The sequence below is a fragment of the Hylobates moloch genome, unplaced genomic scaffold, assembly GCF_009828535.3.
Source record: "Hylobates moloch isolate HMO894 unplaced genomic scaffold, HMol_V3 SCAFFOLD_9, whole genome shotgun sequence".
Classification (NCBI taxonomy): Eukaryota; Metazoa; Chordata; class Mammalia; order Primates; family Hylobatidae; genus Hylobates; species Hylobates moloch.
The window spans coordinates 113,406,227-113,424,719 of record NW_026652284.1 but is presented as its reverse complement, the minus strand read 5'-3'; the positions used below and the strand labels follow the sequence as shown (position 1 = coordinate 113,424,719).

Sequence of the window (18,493 nt, the reverse complement as noted above, 5' to 3'; positions counted from 1 at the left end):
CTCAGCTCACTGCAGGCTCCGCCTTCTGGGTTCACGCCATTCTCTTGCCTCAGCCTCCCAAGTAGCTCGGACTACAGGTGCCTGCCACCACGCCCAGCTAATTTATTTTTGTATTTTTAGTAGAGACGGGGTTTCACCGTGTTAGCCAGGATGGTCTCGATCTCCTCACCTCGTCATCTGCCCGCCTCAGCCTCCTAAGTAACAGCTTTTTAAAAATAATGCTGTGAAAGGCTAGAAAACATTCCTTGCGATTCACTCCTGCCCTTTTGACCACAGCATGCCTCAACTGGCCTCTCTCTCTTGTTTCTTCTGCTCCCAGCAGCACTTCTGCACCCCTCATCCCCACTGGAAACCCAGACGTGGGCTTCCAAACACTGCCAAGTGACATCCAAGAGGTCTCTCAGGGCCTCCATTGTATTAAAGTTTCCCCCAAAGTTTATGCTTCCTAAGGTTTGCTTTGATGACTTTTATTTTACATTTCATTTCATTTCATTTCATTTCATTTTTGAGATGGAGTTTCACTGTTGTTCCCCAGGCTGGAGTACAATGGCCTGATCTCGGCTCACTGCCACCTCCGCCCACTGGGTTCAAGTGATTCTCCTGCCTCGGCCTCCTGAGTAGTTGGGATTACAGGCATGTGCCAACATGTCCGGCTAATTTTTCTATTTTTAGTAGAGACGGGGTTTCTCCATGTTGGCCAGGCTGGTCTTGAACTCCTGACCTGACATGATTCACCCACCTCAGCCTCCCAAAGTGCTAGGATCACAGGTGTGAGCCACCGCGCCTGGCCTGATGACTTTTAAAAATCACTTTTCTGTTGCCTTCTTGGGTTTGAAAATCTCTTCTTTTCTGTCAGAGGACAGAAAAACGGCAGCACTGGTGGCCAATAAGAGCACAGGTTTTAAAGCCAGGCAGACCTGGCTGGAATCCCAGCTTTACCTCTTCCTAGCAGTACAACCTTGGACAAGTCACTTAATCTATCTCAGCTATAAAGTGGGGTTGTTCTGAGCAACCCAGGACATACTGGCTGGACAGTACTTAGCTTTGTGCCTGGCAGAGGATGCTTGCTGACCAATTGTGGGATGGGGGTGTTCTGGTCATCACCGTTGTTGTTGGCATTCACATATATGGTGGATATTGAGGCTTCTCCACTTGCCGCACCATACTTCCATGCCTTAAAAGAAGGTCATATGAATGGGCTTATAGCTGTCACACTTTGCAGCAGAAATTTCTAAGGACAAAGGGAAGGTAGCATCCCTAAGTATGTTTTCACATTAATTCTAACTGTCACCAAGGGTTCAGTTCCTGGCTTTATGACCTGCCTTCCCTTGGTTGGACTTCCTCAATTTCTCTCCCCTTCGGTGCACGATAAAGGGGTTCGGGCTACCCTCCTTCCCAGCAGCAAAGCCAGGCATCAGAAGCACAAGATGGACCAGGTGCACACAACTGTCCTGGGACGCTGTCCCAGGAATGGAAGGTTCTGAGAAGCCTCCCCACCTGGATTTATGAGATAATGCAGAGCACATGATGAAAGGACCCAGATCTGTGAAACAGAAACCTATTAAGAGGAGGGCTGCTGGCCAGCATATCCCACGTTGTCGACGGCAATGCCATGCCAGTATGTGACCTCTCCATGCCATGCTTCTGCTCAAATGCCAGCCAGCTGCACACTGACCAGAGTTCTTTACACTGGAGAGACAGCAGCATGGTCCTGAACAAAAGGTGTAGGTCCTGAAGTCAGGAGATGTGAGGTTTCCAGCTCCAGGACAGTGGGCAGGTGACCAGCCCCTGATCTCACACTAACAAAGTGAAAGTATCTGCCCTTGGGAATGCTTGTAAGATTAAACATAACAATATCTGCAAATTGCCTCTCAGAAGGTGGTTGTACACATTAACTGTCTTCCCTTGATTCTGAAGCACAAAAAGAAAAGAGCTGGGATTCTGTCTAATGGGACTTCATTTGAAAAATGCCAATGGTTGTTTTATTAATAATTTTTAAAAACCATTGAGTCTTGATTGCTCAAATTAAATGGGGTTATAAGGCTCGCTCTTTGGAGATCATCTTTTCTACTCATCTAATTTTTCAGAAGAGGAAACCAAGGTCCAAGTTCACACAAAGGAAATAGCATTGGTCCAAAGACCGGAGGGAAAAAAATAAGGTAATAGCAGTTATGATTCTATGACCCAGAAACCTAAGAGTTACACCACCAAGGAAAGGGAGAAAGAAATCAAGAATCTGCAGAGCCAGTGTTAATTAACTCATTTCTCTTTTGTCCTTTTCTATTGTTCTTAGAAGCAATTATGTCTCCAGTACCCTCTCTCCCACCTTCAGCCACTGCATAAAACTGTCACGGATTAAATCAAATTCTTCAGCCATTTCATTAGAGAGACACCAGCTCTCATTCTCTGGGGGGCATTTTCACTCTTCTCAAATAAAAGCCTCTTTCAGATAAGTTAACTCCTTCTTGAAGACTATAGAAAGCCACTGAGCAGACCACTAAAGGGCTGTTGAGACCTAATGGTTTTTTTGGTGGTCATATAGCCCTGACACAGTCCCTTCTCTCATGGAGATTGAACTCTGACTGGCAAGACAGAACAGGTGGGAGTGCAAGCAACAGGAGAGAAGACTGTTAGCATAGAAGAACCCAGGCCTCCACGACTGACTCAAACTTTCTCATCTCGTGACCCTGGGTACGTTTTTTTTTCCTGGATGAACCTCATTTCTCTAATCTCAAAAATGCAAGTTTAAAGGCTTTTTTTTTTTCTGTAGTGGATTCCAGGAATCCCTCCAAAATAGCATGCAAATGCTTGAGAAGAATGATAGAGCTGTTGGGAAGAGAGAGGATGTTGGAATTCTCTTTGATGGATAGTAAAGTCTTGTTCTGACTTGTTTTCTGGAATGATTGACATAAAGGAGGGGAGAGATCAGACACTGTGGTGGAAGCCTGCTGCTTAGAAGCAGCTTGGGGGAGGGGATGGAGGGGAGGGAAGGCTGGCAGGGCTGGGGGCACCCTGGCATCTGGAGGGGTGGAACCTATGGGGGCGGGGTTCTGGGCACAATCACTAGGTGTTGAATGACAGTTGATGAGTCAGGCTGAAAGGACAGGAAGGCATTGTTGGGACAGTTTGCTGTGTCTGGGGACACCGGAGATGGTGGCAAATGGGCAAGGCCAGCACACATGTGGTTTCAGAGTTAGTTCTGCATGTTGAGAACTTTCCCCAGAAGCCCAAAGTCCTCGGTGATGATAGACAAAGAGGTTGAGGAACCAAGGCAACTGGTAGGTTCCAGGAGGCCCAAGGAGCAGGACCGAGGCAGGCGTGTGCAGGACAGCCTGTGCATGTCACATGTGTGTTTCCCAAGGCCTGTGCGGAGCAGCCTGTGCATGTCGCAAGCATGCTTCCTGAGGCCTGTATAGGACACCCTGTGAGTGTCACATGTGTGCTTCCTGAGGCCTGTGCAAAGCAACCTCTGCATGTCACACGCATGCTTCCTGAGGCCTGTGTAGGACACCCTGTGCGTGTCACACACGTGCTTCCTGAGGCCTGTGCAAAGCAGCCTCTGCATGTCACACGCATGCTTCCCGAGGCCTGTGCAGAGAAGCCTGTGCAAAATCACACGCATGCTTCCTGAGGCCTGTGTAGGACACCCTGTGCGTGTCACATGCGTGCTTCCTGAGGCCTATGCGGGACAGCCCGTGTGGCTACAATCCCCTCAGGGCCAGGGAGGCCTGGTTTGCCTCTTTCCTCTTGCCTGACCCGGGCCTCGGAGGCAGCACACTCCCACTACGTGGGTGGGATCCTGACTTCCTCAAGGCTCTAGCCCAGGGCCCAGCACGGGGGAGATGCCCAGGAAGTGTCTGCTGAACTGAGGGGAATGTGGGTTGGAGTCACGCCACCTGCTGTGTTTCTGTAAGCATTTTGGGGAAGCACATTTCTTGAGTACCTTCGCCAGGGTCAGGGATGGAGACAAGGCCAATGTATCCCTGCCCTCCTGGACTGCAGGTGTTGTTGTTAGAACCTGCCCAGCTGCTAGAAAGTTCCTACCAGGGTCAGAGGCCCTGGGATTTTAGGTGCGTGTGTTTTTCTGGTTTGTGGGGAAGGCAGGGGCAAGAGTGGAGAAAGAAGGGCCCAAGCCTTAAATGTGCAAGGGCATCCTCTGTTCTAGTCACAGAGATCAACAGGATCCAAAAAGGACGGGATTTGCACTTCACTTTAAACATGCTGCCCGTTCTAGCCAACCCTTCTGTGGTGCACTATGAGTTTATAGCTTTTGCAAGCCTTGTCATTGTCTTGGGAATATTACTATGCATTAGCTTGAGCAGTAAGTGACAAGTTGTTCATGTAAATGTCTAAGATATATGGACTTTTAAACAACTCTCATTTTGGTGTTCCTTGTTTCTTAATATAGTAGGAGTCTCACCTCACACCACCCCTTCCCTTAAATTAGGGAGCAGTGCAGACCTCCCTCAACCTGGGGAGGGCCTTGCTCTGAGAGTGTACTTCTTTCCAGAACCTGTACACATAGGGCATGGAGACAGGACTCAAGGCCAGGGTGGGAATTGGACGGGCTGACTTTTGTGCCCTTCATAAGGTTTGATCCTGAGCTGCAGACACAGGTAGGTGGGAGATTAGTTTCCATTTGGGCTGGAGGCCGATGGGGGGACCCTGTTCCATCTCTTCTCTTTGATCCCACAAAGCAGGCAGAGCTCTGTTTATGAATGTGGCCTTCCTCTCTGTGCTTCCACCATCCAGAAGAAATGTGGCTTCCCTAAAACCTTATTATTTGATAATCTATGTCCCTTTCCAAAATATTTGTATGAAGGTCCAGGCTTGGAAATTTTGTCATTAAGGACAATCAGTAAACAGAGTAATAACTAACATGTATTCTATACCAGGCCACGTTCAAAGTGGTTCCCATGCTTTATCTCAGTTAATTCTGTAACCGTAACCCAACACTGTTCAATTAGTGTCCCCCAAAATGGTCAGAAAAAGGTTAATGACTTGGCCAGGCACAGAGGCTCACGCCTGTAATCCCACCACATTGGGAGGCCAAGGCAGGTAGATCACCTGAGATCAGGAATCCAAGATCAGCCTGGCAACATGGTGAAACCCCATCTCTACTAAAAATACAAAAATTAGCTGGGTGCGGCATGCGTGCCTGTGATCCCAGCTACTTGGAAGGCTGAGGCAGGAGAATCGCTTGAACCCGGGAGGCAGGGTTGCAGTGAGCCGAGATCGTGCCATTGCACTCCAGCCTAGGCGACAGAGTGAGACTGTGTCTCAAAAAAACAAAAACAGAAAAGATTAATGACTCGCCCGAAGTCATCTAGCTTGTAAGTACACAGCCAGAATTTAAGCCTGGGTGGTCACCTTGGAAACTGTTATGGAGCAACCCAGAGATTTAGCATCAGTGGTTCCAATCTCAGTTCTATAATTACTTGCCATGTGACCTCACACAAGTCACTTACTCCTTCTGAGACTCAGTTTCCCTCACTGCACAATGGGCTTAAGCATGATGCAAGGACTTTACAATAATCAAAAGTAACAGTCGATGTGAAAGGGCTTCAGCAGCATGCAGCCAGTACGCAGAATTGTTATGAAGTTTTCCTCTTTCATCCTTTGTTAAGGCATGCTGACAAACTCAAAAGGATGACAAAAAGTAGCAGCAGAAAGTACCTTCTCCTCATGCCTTTGGTTGTACAGACACACAACTCCTGTACTCCAAATTCCCGGCGCACAGAGTTGATGGTGAGGGCCCCTGAGTGGAGATACTTTCTGGGCCACCTGAAATGCTGCTTGGTTTCTCACACAAACCCTGCTGTGGCTGCTTACTATCCTCAGCAAGGGTGCAGAGGAATGGAAACTTTTGCCACCAACAGCATTTGCTAGCAACTTCCCTCTCTGTGGTTTTTCTGTCATTCCCTTGATAAAAGAACTTGCGCTGCGCAAAAGTAACCAATCTTCACCAATCTCATCTTCACATATAAACAGCTGCCTTTCAAGAAGCAAGCTGCCGGAAAAATGATGCACGATGCTTTCTAAACTGGGTCATTCTCCACTTGGGCTCAGGGCACAGTTGACTTTCCCCGTCTGTCTCCTATACCACAGGCTCTGGGCATCACCAGTGGCCCCAGGGAAAAAGAAAGAAATGGGAAACAGCATGAAATCCGCCCCTGCGCCTGCCGAGAGGCCCCTGCCCAACCCAGAGGGTAAGTCTGGCTTCTCGGATGAGATGCTTAAGTCTGTGCTACAAGAGCCTGCGGTAAAGACTGGGCGGTGGTGGATGCTGATAACTACTTAAATGGGGCAATGGGTACTGAAGGGCTCATTATATCTGTCTCTCTAGTTTTGTTTGTGGTTCAAATATTTCACAATTAAAAGATGAAAAGGATTGGGTGCTTGGTGCACCTGAAGGATGTGAAATCTTTGGCATTTTGAGATGGATCTCCAAGATCAGCTGGTTTAATCGCTTTATTTTCCAGGTAGGGAAACTGGGCCTCACAAAGGGAATGGGATCCACATCATTGGGCATTTGCTGATAAATTTCCAATCCAGGCCCATCCGATTCTGAAACCTAGACTCCTGTTTACCAAACTCTGGCAGCCCATAATATAATATCATCCATATACTTAGCCCCGCAAGAGCTGGATCTGTGTTACTTTTCTAAGCTAGGCACCGTCCTGTGACATCTTCCTGAAAACAAAGGAAACCTTATGTCCCATTGGTGGGATTGCAAGGTGACAAGCATTCTCGGGGGAAGAGCCTAATATTGCAGGTTCATCAGTGATGACAAAAGTCAGCTTTTTGGAGAGATGTCAGGTTTGGCTAGACTCCCAAAGCTACAAAGAGTCCCTCAGCAACTGGTCAGAGGCCTGGGAGGGAACACCAGTGAACAAAGGGAAAAGGCTGAACATCAAATCCACCGTGCTCTGGGCTCAGCTATGCTGGCCCCTTCTAATGGCCTGACCTTTATTTCCTCAGATTCCTAGTCCATAATTCCCATCTTGTGGGGTCTTGGGAAAGAGACGGTTAGGGAGGCCAGGGGGCACCTTGGGACACTTCTGCTTCCCAACTTACATGGTAGCATTTGGGGCCTGGTGTCCCGTCTCCTAGCAGGGGTGACCACACATGGCTCCCAGCAGCCCCTGCAGCACTGCCCTGGGCGGAGTTCACTGGCACAGATGGCTGCCCTGTCTGCCGAGCTTGACAGGGGAATGGACTGAGCCAGGTTCCTGCACTGCCTCCAGGTACTGCGCATTTCATGACTTCTGTGGCTCCCTCACAAAGCAGCCTTCTCACTGCTTCCAAAATGATCAGGCCCAGCTTGTGTGGTCTGATGGCCTCCGATGCCCCCAAGCCAGCAGGCCAAGACCCAGCCACCCCACACCCCTTTCAAGTCAGATGCAGAACAATCCTAGTGGCTCTTATTTATCTAGTGAAGTAACTCCCCTTCTCAAGCCAAATGGAAGAGGGATAAACAAAAAGAATATTACCCAGGACCAAGGAGATCAAACCAGATGACAAGGTGGAACACAGCATGTGCTCTCAGGGCCCTGCGGACAGCAGCCCTCTACCTCCCATGCCACACTCAGAACAGCGTGCAATGTGCAGGGCGGCTGAACTGCTGCTGCTGTCAGGAGAATGCCGGGCTCTTTCTCACCCTCTCCAAACTGGCTTTGGCCACAGCCTCCTCCTCTGGTCATAACCACTGCTAGAAAACTGACACCGCAGGGCCCTCAGCCCAGGCAGGCTGGGGAGGCACCCACCCACCGAACCCATCTTGGGTCGTCACCGCTCAGCCTGGGGCAGAGGGGGCAGCATGCTTGAGCGAACCCCATGAAAACATCAGTCTCCGAGGCTTGCTCATTTGCCTTCAACTTTTCAATGCAAATTGTCATGAAATAAGTTTATTTTTTTCCATTATGTGGGTGGGAGGTCACCTCTAGAACAGACATAGAGAGAGGGGTCTCCCCACCCCTCCACCCCCTGGTGAAGAGAATTCCCCTGGTCATACCCCGTTTGTCATCCAGGCAACCACATCAAGCACTGGTGGGCTGCTTTTCCAACCCCCAGCCCTGAAACATTCCCCCGATCATTGGTCCTAACGTTATTTCCTCTTTTCTCTTCTACCTACTTGAGTAAGGGAGGGGAAGGCAGTGCAGTGATGCTGTATTAAGTAGTCCCCATCTGCCTCGTGCACAGGGTCAGGGTTTTTATGGAATGAGCTACTCAGCTCAAGCTCCTATGGTTGCTCATCCGGTTACCCTCAAACAAGTAACCCAGGAGACGGTGCAGGTCTCGCTGGTTGCTTTAGGCCAATGTGCAATTAGAGCCAGCTCCCACATTAGCTTCAGTGCCAGAGAGGCACCACAGACCCTCCACAGACCCTGGCCATGCACAAGGATCACCCAGAGGCCAGCCTGGACACTTTTAGACAACCACGTTTTCTGAGCTTTTGGGAAATCATTCTTCTCCCAAGCCAGGACTGTGAATGCCTTGGAACATGACTTTGTCCATCTGTTTTTTGTTTTGTTTTGTTTTTTTGCTAAACTAAGATTTCCAGAATATTCTTGATTAGTCGATTTCTCAGGAACTAATGTCGTAAACCTACAAAAGGAAGCAGGACTTGAGGGAAATAGAGCAAGTTTCAGAGGCAGAAGGCCCTCACCGAGCTTCCAGTAATGTTCCGTGGAAGCTGTGTGACTTTAGGTGAGTCACTCGGCCTGCCCCAGAGATCTGGAACAAGTCCCTCCTCACAGCGACAGCATGATGCAGTGCAGGCACCAGCAAAGAAGGGTGTGAAAACTTTTAAAAACTCTATTTGGGGTTACCTGACTGCACCAGGCTTTATCTAAACGGCCATTCCCCAAAAGTTTTAAAGTGGTGAAACTGGTAGTTCTGTAATTTGCTTTCAAATCATCCCAAAGTGTTCATTTTCTCTACAATTCTATACATACTTCTGTACCAGACATGGGCAGTACAGGATTTTTTTAATACAACCTAGGGAAGTCCCGCTGTGGTCAGGAAATGGCATATTTCCACCTTAAAATGAGCACTCTGTCTCTCTGCTGTGATATTTTTCCCCTCTTTGTTCCTTCTCTTATCACTCTGACCTGAAGAGGCACCAACAGAAGCAGCAGCACAGACCCCTTTCTGCCCGTGCAAGGGTAGAAATAATGCTGTTTACATAGTTGCCCAGTGGAAAGAAGGGGGCGGGTGGGGCTCAGGGAAGGAAGAAGGAGGTAGGGACCTCTCAAACCCAGCCTGCAGCTTCTCAGTAAGTGGTCTTCACACCACCTGCATCAGAATCCCCTGGGAAGTAATTGAAATGCAGATTCCTGGGTCCCACCCAGGAATCTACCAATCAGAACCTGGGGTGGTGGAAGGTAGCCGCCAGCTGAATTTCCTAGGAGTCCCTGGGGACTCTGTAACCCCTAAAGCTTGCAGACCACAGACCAGCTTTTAGTCCTGCCCCTGCACTGACACATGAGAGATGAGAAAGAGTTTATCTCCTTAGTCTCTCTGTCCTCCTTTGTAAAACAGGAATGATTAGAGCCGCTTGGCGCTCACAGCATCCAGACACAGTGCCCAGTGCTTTACACGCGCAGACTCGATTCTCACAGCCCCACGGGGTTTCTGCCTATTATCATCTCCGTTTTGCAGTTGGAGAATCTGAGGTACAAGAAGCTTAAATGACTTGCCTGAGGCCATACAGCTCAGAGGAGACAGCTGGGATTCAAAGCCAGGTGGTCTGACTCCAGGGTCCGTCTCCCCACCTCAGTGTGTGTCTGGAAAGGACAGGGTTTCAAGAAGCCCGCATGTTCTGGAAGAGGATGGGCTCGCTTTCGAGTGAGCGAGAACGTGCCTGGCCACCAGATTTAATGACCCAGATGTTCAAGTGCCCTAGAAGGGGTCCCACAGATAGTGAATCCGTGTCAAATCTTGGACCAGATCCTTTTTTTCTATTTGCATCTAACCTCACTGCTGGTACATGAGATGGTCTTAGGCGGAACATGGTCATTCAACTTTTACATCATTGTACATTGATGAACATCATAAAATATATAACTAGCCCAAGAAATCCATGATGTCACATTGCTTAGAATAGCATTCACGTTTTTCTAAGTAAATTAATTTTTAAAAAGACATTATCAAGTAACTAATGCTGTCAACTATGACAAAGGAGATCTGAGTGGTTCAAACACAGCCATGCCCTGCCCTGCCCAGGGAGACCTGGTTTTGAAACCTGGCACTCGGCTTCCTAGGTGTGTGCTCTTGGGCAGTCTCTGGACCTCACTGTGCCTCTATTTCCTCATACTCAAAATAAGGTAGTTTCAATCTATCAACCTCGCAGGGAGGCGTGAGGACTTCAGGGGTAACCTGGGTACCACCACAGCCCAGTGCCTGATTCCCCCCAGAGCTGTGCCCCCTGCTGCTGCTGCTGCTGCTGGCAGTGGTGGTGAGGAGGGAGAGGAAGGGGATGGTGGAATGAAAACAACTGAAGTCTGAGAAGCCCTGGGTGCCCACGCAAAGCATATTCTGAGTCTATGCAGTCCAAAATATTTGTTTTGACTATTTCTTGCTTCTGTTCTATGCTAGCCCTGCCTATATCCCTCTAGCATCTAAGAGAGTTGAGACTGACCCTGAAAAGCCTCAAGGTCTGTTTAGTTCCAATCTGTCCCCACTAACATATGGAAAAACCAAGACATGGGCAGAAAAGAGCTTTGTGGGCTACCGGGTCTCAAACACAGCCCTTTACATATGACAAAGAGGGCTCACAAGCCTGGTTGATGGTGACCCGCAGAACTCGGCAGACCTTCTACCAGGCTAGATGGCCCAGCTCTGTGTGATTGGTTAATTGCATGTATAATCCTGTGTGTGTGTGTGTGTGTGTGTGTGTGTGTGTGTGTGTGTGTCCTAAAGAAGACACTGAAAGTCAGGCCTGCTTTGACCCCTGAGGAGACCATGAGTTTAGGCATGACTCCAGGGAATGCAAAACAAAAGGCTACAATCCCTGGGCTGTACAGCTCCCTACCCACCAGCTGCCCTGAGCTGCTTATGCTAACCCTGACGACTTACCTGGAGTCTGCCTTTGTCTCCCCTGTTAAGGGTCAAGTGTGGGCTGAGGAGAGCTTGAAGATTAAGTGCCAAGGAGAGCCGTGTGGCTCCGTGAAGGACCCTGGGCTTTGAAATCTTCACGCTTTCCCCTAGACATGTGACTAAAACTCTCCCAGCTTTGGCTTCTTCACCCTTAAATAATCACGTATTTTCTGTAGGGCTGGGCAGGGCACTGGAAGTGACAAATGACTAGTTTTATTAGACAGTTTTAAGTGGGAGTGACTGAGAATGCTCTCGGCATTTAAAAAGAAATGGTCATGCAGCACCAAGGAATGACAATTTACGAAAGGGCCTGTCCTCTCTTGACTAAGTCCCATAAGGCCTGCCTGGGTCCTCCCCTTTGTGGATTAGTTTCCTATTTTACGCTTTTGTACATTTTGTTCAACCTGACTCATTCTTAAGTTGAGCTATCAGCAAATATTTGGTCTTTTGAATTTCATCTTCTGTTCTCACCAAGTAGAGTTCATTTTTAGAGAGTAAGAAATTTTCAAGTTTGCACTACTAGTTTGCACATTTTAGAAAGTTATTGGCTAACACTGGTCTTGAGTTATGGTCTGGTGACCCCACTCTCCATGAAAATAATATTAGCTGCCACTTGCTAAGGCAGGCCCTAAAATGGAATGCATCATGAATCCTTCACTCAATCCTATGAGGCAGATTTTGGCATTTTCCCTTTTTATTCATGAAGAAATCAAGCTCAGATTAGTCAAAAATAAATCTCCGCCCAAATCGCATCACTATGTAGTGGCGGAGGTAGGATGTAAGCCAGTTCTGATTGGTTTCAAAGTCCCATTCTCTCTCTCGAAAATTCTCTCTGGGTTTCTCCTTTCATGCGCAGTGCATATGTCTTCACTTAATTTGTTTCCTTATCTTAAGTCTGCAATAATTCCACTGACTTCCTCAGCTCTCCTCTTCTCTGCCTCACTCATTCATATCTGCTTGAATTCAAACGCTGAGCTCTCCATAAAGCTAAGGAGTTCTAGGAGTAGAAGATAATATGTTTCACCTTTACCAACAAACTTAAATTTGCTACATTGCATTTATTTTTCTGTAGCAACTAAAGTTCGGGGAAGACTTTGAAGGGACCCCGGCACCAGGCCTTGCTTAGAATGGCCACCCTGCCCCACAGAAGTACAAGCCAAACTGTAATATCTTCCCAGTGACTTTGTCCCGTTTGGCTAATGGTGATGATAAAGAGAGGTGAAATCTCTTGCAAAGGATCAGACACATGTTATCTGACCTTAAGCAAAAGCCCAGATGTAAAGTTTCCTCAGTGATGTTTAAATGCCATAGCTATCAAAACATCACTACTACAGAAATTCCATAGGAAACTTAACTTTGTTATTGTGAAACTGAAACTCTCCAACACTCTAAGCCTCCCTTTCCTTCATTGGAACAGTGGTTTTTATAATGGGATTTTGCCTTTGTTTTTGTTTCTGTTGGTTTTTGTTTTTAATGTTAGGAAAGACAATTGTTCTGTTCCACAGTCTTAATCTTGAATTTGACATCAAACCTCAAACCCCTCTGTAGACACACCATCTACCTCAAGGTTCTATTATTGTCACAGAGAACACACGCTGCGCCTCCCCATTTCAACACGTTTTTCACAAGGGGCTGGTTCCACAATGGCCACCTACCCAGCTGCCTCCCACAAATCAGGTTTCCTTCTGCCTGGATCTGCTTTAAAACTGCAGCTTAACAGCTGTATTTAAGGAGCACTGCAGCACAGGGACCGCTCTGCACATTCAGTAAGCCTGCTTTGAGCATCCTTTGTAAAACAGGTGTGGCACAGGCTACAGACACAGAAGACACCAGTATTCTGCCCTCCGGGAACTCACAGCCAGGGGTTGGGAGAGATGGGCATTCCCCTGACAGTCACACAAAATGGGAAAATGCAAACCGGGGTAACCGCTTTAGGGGAAAAATCTTAGGGGCCAAGAGGAAGAATTAGTACAGCAGGAAGGCTGAGCCTCCTCTGGAGCCTCTGCAGAGAGAGGTGAGTTTAGAGTTGACAAAGGTGGGAGGGGTGAAGGAGGGAAGAGCAGGGTGTGTTCCAGGCAGAGGGAACAGCCTATCCGGAGGCTCTGAGAACCAGGGTGTCTGGCAAGTTGGAGAAAGGCCCATCACATGTAGCTGAGGCAGCAGAGTGCCACGTTAATAAACGGCCCGTTAATATGTGGGGGCCATTAGTCCAGGAAGATAGATTTCCAGCTTGAAGGTGTTTTTCAACCTGTCATTTTCCAGACTAGGAAACCCAGGCCCAAGAGGAGAAGGAGGCATCCCACTCAGTGAGTGCTCAGCTTCTGGGCAGATGTGCCAGGAAGCCAAACAAATCATGCGCCTGAGACCGCCTTGCTGGTACAACACCTTCCTGGGGCCTGTCCTTCATTTTGTATTTGCAATTGTGTATTTTTTTCCTAAAGAGGACTGCCAAATTTGCTTAAGCTTTATGCCCTGCCAAATGTGAACCTGCCCTTTGTGAGAACTTGGGACTTCTGGCTTCAAACTTAACACAACTGTAACACTGCTGCCTCTGCTTACTGGGGTGGAGTCAAAGCTACACAGGGAAGAATCCCTTTTTTGAATTCAGCAAAGCAGAATGTGAGAGAGCTGCTCCCACAGGCTTGGGGAAGGTCTGCAGCAGGACAGGTGAGAGGTCTGGCTGGGCCAGCCCTTTTACGCCCCGACACGACCGTTTCTCAAAAGCCCTGATCCCTTTCCAATACTGTAAAGCCACTAAAGATCACTCTTGGTTTCTGTCTCACACCCAGAAACTCTTGCTTTTACATAGCTTATTGTCAGGGGCTCAGCTTCCCCAAATGAACAATACATTTGACTGCACTGTTCCACCATGATTACTTGTTTCTAATTCATTTGAAATCGATAAGCATAAGTTTACCCAAAACCTCAGTCATCTTTCTCACTCATTCTACTATTTAATCTCTCTTTAGACTTAGTCTGCCCAAGCAGCTTATGACTCAGAGGCTGCAAGACGTATGAGTTGTAAGAGGCAGGATCTAGACGTGTGTGGATCCTAGAAAGTGGCTTGTTTGGGCCCCGGAGCCCACATGCCTGAGTGCTGGGATTTCTCCAGATCTTCTTGGGGTGAGCGAACCAGGGAACAGTTCCTCCCATGACTATTTATGTATCCTGTAGAACGTGAGCTCCGTGAGAGCAGCAAGAATGGGCTTGCTTTTCTCACCTATGCTGGCTCACGACAGGTGCTCAGTAAGTAGTTGCCGAATGAATGAACAGATGATGTTACCCAGAATTTTAAGTTCAAAGTCCCAGCCAGCAGGTGGAGTGATGAAAGTCATAGCAACTAATAACTGTATTTGCTGATACGGAAGACATCTTACTACTTCCCCCAAAAATGTATCCAAATATTACCCTGCATCTAATGCATCTGAGTTACATCAAATCTCTAAGGATAGAAGCAGACGTATCGCTCAGTGTCAAAAAGCAAAATCACTGCCTCTCCTCTACAGTCAGGTACCAGACAGCCCTCTTTCCTTTTCAAAACTTCACCAGAATTCCTTTCAATACACTATAAGGAAAAGTACTAAATTTTTCTTCCACCACCCCCACCCTCAACAAATGTCCCTGTTAAATAAATGCCCAGTGTGGGGCCTTATATTCTGCAAGAAATAAGTATTTTGTTTAACCTCAGAGTTACTGCCTCATGGTCCTAATGGGTCCTCAGAACTCATTTTGCCTGATACCCCTTCCCCGAAAATGTCATAGATATAACAACTCTGAGTCCCAGAGTGGACACCCAAGGCATTGGTAATGAGAAGGGGTGTTTTTATAGCAACTTATGTGAACGTATGTGGTGTAACATACTCTCATCTCCTCTCCTAAGGACCCTGGAATGAGGTATTATTAGTCCTATTTTAAAGATGGAGAGGGTGAGGCTAGTAGACTCAGAACAGGCCCTGAAGCCAGACCCCGTGACGCATCTCACAGCCTTTGGATCCCATTTCTCAGATGAGAACATCGGGGCCAAGGCAGGCTTAAGAATGGGACCATGTCACCTGACCCTCAGGGCTCGTACGCACACCCTGCAGAGCCATCTCTGAAGAGAGGACCTTGCTGTAAACTGGTGGTTCAAAACAAGAAAGGTTATTTCCTGCTGGGAAATCTCATCTTCATACCCTCCCTCCCAAGGCTACCTTTAAGCTCCTTGTGAATAAAAAGCACCTTGCCCCCTTCCTCCTTGCCTTTGTTTCCCCAGGACTGGAGAGCGACTTCCTTGCCGTGCTGAGTGACTACCCGTCTCCTGACATCAGCCCCCCGATATTCCGCCGAGGGGAGAAACTGCGTGTGATTTCTGAGTGAGTCAGCTCTCCAAAACTTGTGCAATCTTCAAAACAGGATAAACTTGGTTTGGGTGAAAAGTATTTGATTTTTAGCTAGAGTGGTCTAGTTCCACATGAGTCCTGGTCCTATCATGAGGTGAGAAATTTGACCCATACTGCAACCCTCCTCTTTAATGTGGCCAGTGCTCTAGAACCTTCCATAGCTCCCCACTGCCTGGTAGATCAAATTTAAATTCCTTAACTTGGCTTTTGAGATCCTTTATGATCCAACCTCTTCTCATATTCTTCTCATGTCCCACCACATGTGCAGTGTTGATGCTATATAGGAATGAAGACTGGGAAGGCGGCTCCAAGGTCTGGAAATCCTTTGGATAAGAAATAACAAAAATTTGCCCTCTCTCCTCTTACCTCTGCAGTCTGATTCAATATGGGCTATAGAACATGACAGGAGTTCTAAGCCCCTTTTATTTAGATCTTCATTGATGCAGATATGTGAAACTATCTTTGGTTATACTGCAGAGTATAAATCAATATAGTAAACATTTATTTTTAAAAAGCCTCCAACAGTTGGGAACATTAGCTGCTAATCCTTGAAAAGCAGCTATTTCTAGCACACAGGAGGGTTTACCAGTTGACTTGTAATGGAGGGCTATCCACTGGATACATATACTTTAAAAAGTAAATTTTCAGATGATGAAATTTGGGTTAACGTGGCCAATGACAGATCTTAAAAGAGGAATGTTCCAACCTGTCCTGGGTTAAATCTGATTACTCTGTTCATTCATCCTTTGGTTTTGCTATTTACCTATCTCTGTGTTCTTCTCTGTTCTTGTTCTCACAGTGAAGGGGGCTGGTGGAAAGCTATTTCTCTTAGCACTGGTCGAGAGAGTTACATCCCTGGAATATGTGTGGCCAGAGTTTACCATGGGTGAGTACATTTCTCAAATGGCATCAATTAAGCATTATGCATATGCTGGTGACTCATAAGGTGGAACAAAGATTCCAGCATTCATAGTGGAAAGGAAGGCACTGGATCATGAAGAGATACTCCTGCTCCCAACCCAGTCAATAAGGAAAGGAGCAACCTTGGGCTAACTTATCTTTTCTGCTCTCTGGGACTCAACTTCTCCTTCAGTAAAATGAAGGAAGTTGGACCTTTCAGCTCTAACATGGTGTTCCTGGCACAGAGTCGTAAACCGCTGGGAAATGTTATCGGAGGGCACAGCACAGGCAGAGACTAGAAGTCAGTGTGTCTAGGTTCAAATCCTGCCTCTGTCACTTACTGGCTGTGTGCCAGTAAACAAGCTTTTTATGCATCAGTTCCCTTTCCTCACCTGTCAAGTAGAGATCATAATATAGAATGACAGGGATAATAATACATGATAATTTGATCAAAGTGTAGGGTTGTTAGGAGAATAAGATGTAATGATACACATATAGTTCTTGGAGCAATGCCAGGCATTACAGTAAGCACTCGATAAATATTAGCTATATTCTAATCAAATACCTATCCAGAAACACACGGAATCCTTACTGTCAAAAATGCTTATGAGCCTTCCTTGAAAAATGGGTAAGATAAACAAGAGATATCTTAGAAAACTAGGCTCAACAGATGAGAATATAAGCACCCTGCTTTCTCCTGTAATCATGCCAGTGGGGCCTCTGCAGCCTCCTGGGTGGCTTCGGAGCCCTGCATACCTGGGCACAAATCTTGGCTTCCCTCCTTCCATGTGAGGGTCTTGGAAAAGTCGCTTCACCTCCTGGAGTTACGTTATCCTCATCTGTCAAGTTACTGAGGCTGGAAGTTGGCAAAGAAATGCACGGCATATTGGAAATTGAAAAGAAAGAAGGAGGCATCCATTGATAAACACTAAGTTACTTCTTCGTGTCCAGAGGAGGACTCTATGTGCCACATGCTCATCTTGCAAAACAGAGATAACCACCTGAATCCTTTGAAGACTGGAATTCTGCTAGTTTAATTTTAGTATTCATGATCTTAATTGTGAATACCAGATGTCATCTCCATGCTTAGGATAATGAAGGTAAACAAAAGTGGAGCAGGAGCTGCCGTGGGAGTCACGTTCTGAAAGAGATGGGAGTCACGTTCTGAAAGAGATGGGAGTCACGTGACTCTTCTACATCAGCTGCTTGCCCTGGAGCCATTCATTCATTAGCAAGCATGCATCAATGCCTTCATGCTGAAGATGTGAGGCTGCAGCTGGCGCGAGCTGGGGGTAGTGAGGAACCACGAGGAGTGACATAATTATGACCCTATGAGGCTACCAAACCAACAGAGGTGATCACATCCATTAACATATCGAATAGGAAGAGCAGGGCTGGGCACGGTAGCTCACGCCTGTAATCCCAGCACTTTGGAAGTCCGAGGCAGGTAGATGGCTTGAGGTCAAGAGTTCAAGACCAGCCCAGCCAACATGGTGAATCCCCATTTCTACTAAAAACACAAAATGTAGCCAGACGTGGTGGTGCATGCCTGTAATCCCAGCTACTTGGGAGGCTGAGGCGGGAGAATCACTTGAACCTGGAAGGTGGAGGATGCAGTGAGCCAAGGTTGCGCCACTGTTCTCTAGTCTGGGTGATAGAGCAGGAATCCATTTCAAAAGAAAATACATAAATAAAAGGAAGAGCCGCAGTGAAGTGTGGTGGTTATGGAATTGGATGTCCCAGAAAAATGCATTCTAATTTTAACTCTATCAACTGCTGACATAGTTTCTTGAGCAAATTACTTAATCACTGGAACCCTTAGTATTCTCATCTGTGAAAGAGAGATAATGCTACCTGTCTTAGTGGGTTGAGATGAGGATTAGGTTTCAAGTGCTTAGTATGGTGGGTGGCGCATTCCTGCCTTTCCTGGGGGAGGGCTTGCTCCGGAACCTAATGGCTGTCTTCCTCCTTCCCAGCTGGCTGTTTGAGGGCCTGGGCAGAGACAAGGCCGAGGAGCTGCTGCAGCTGCCAGACACAAAGGTTGGCTCCTTCATGATCAGAGAGAGTGAGACCAAGAAAGGTGAGTGACCCCCAACTCATCTTTCCCCATCCGG

At 47.3% G+C, this 18,493-nt stretch overlaps 2 protein-coding genes across 3 annotated transcripts in view; one reads left to right on the top strand and one right to left on the bottom strand.

Annotated features, from left to right (window-relative positions):
• Positions 1–18,493, bottom strand: part of TG (thyroglobulin) — a 272,911-nt gene that overhangs the window by 70,049 nt on the left and 184,369 nt on the right. The window lies entirely within an intron of this gene.
• SLA (Src like adaptor) overlaps positions 1–18,493 on the top strand; it is a 38,455-nt gene that overhangs the window by 8,845 nt on the left and 11,117 nt on the right. The window contains exons 2-5 of one of the 2 annotated variants that reach the window (XM_032760478.2): positions 6,109–6,209; positions 15,353–15,452; positions 16,279–16,365; positions 18,356–18,459. In XM_032760478.2, coding sequence (XP_032616369.1) covers positions 6,149–6,209; positions 15,353–15,452; positions 16,279–16,365; positions 18,356–18,459 — 352 coding nt within the window. In that variant the 5' untranslated portion in view covers positions 6,109–6,148. Of the gene's footprint in view, positions 1–5,957; positions 6,210–15,352; positions 15,453–16,278; positions 16,366–18,355; positions 18,460–18,493 lie in introns of those variants that run through there. The other variant, XM_032760476.2, reaches the window with a different exon arrangement.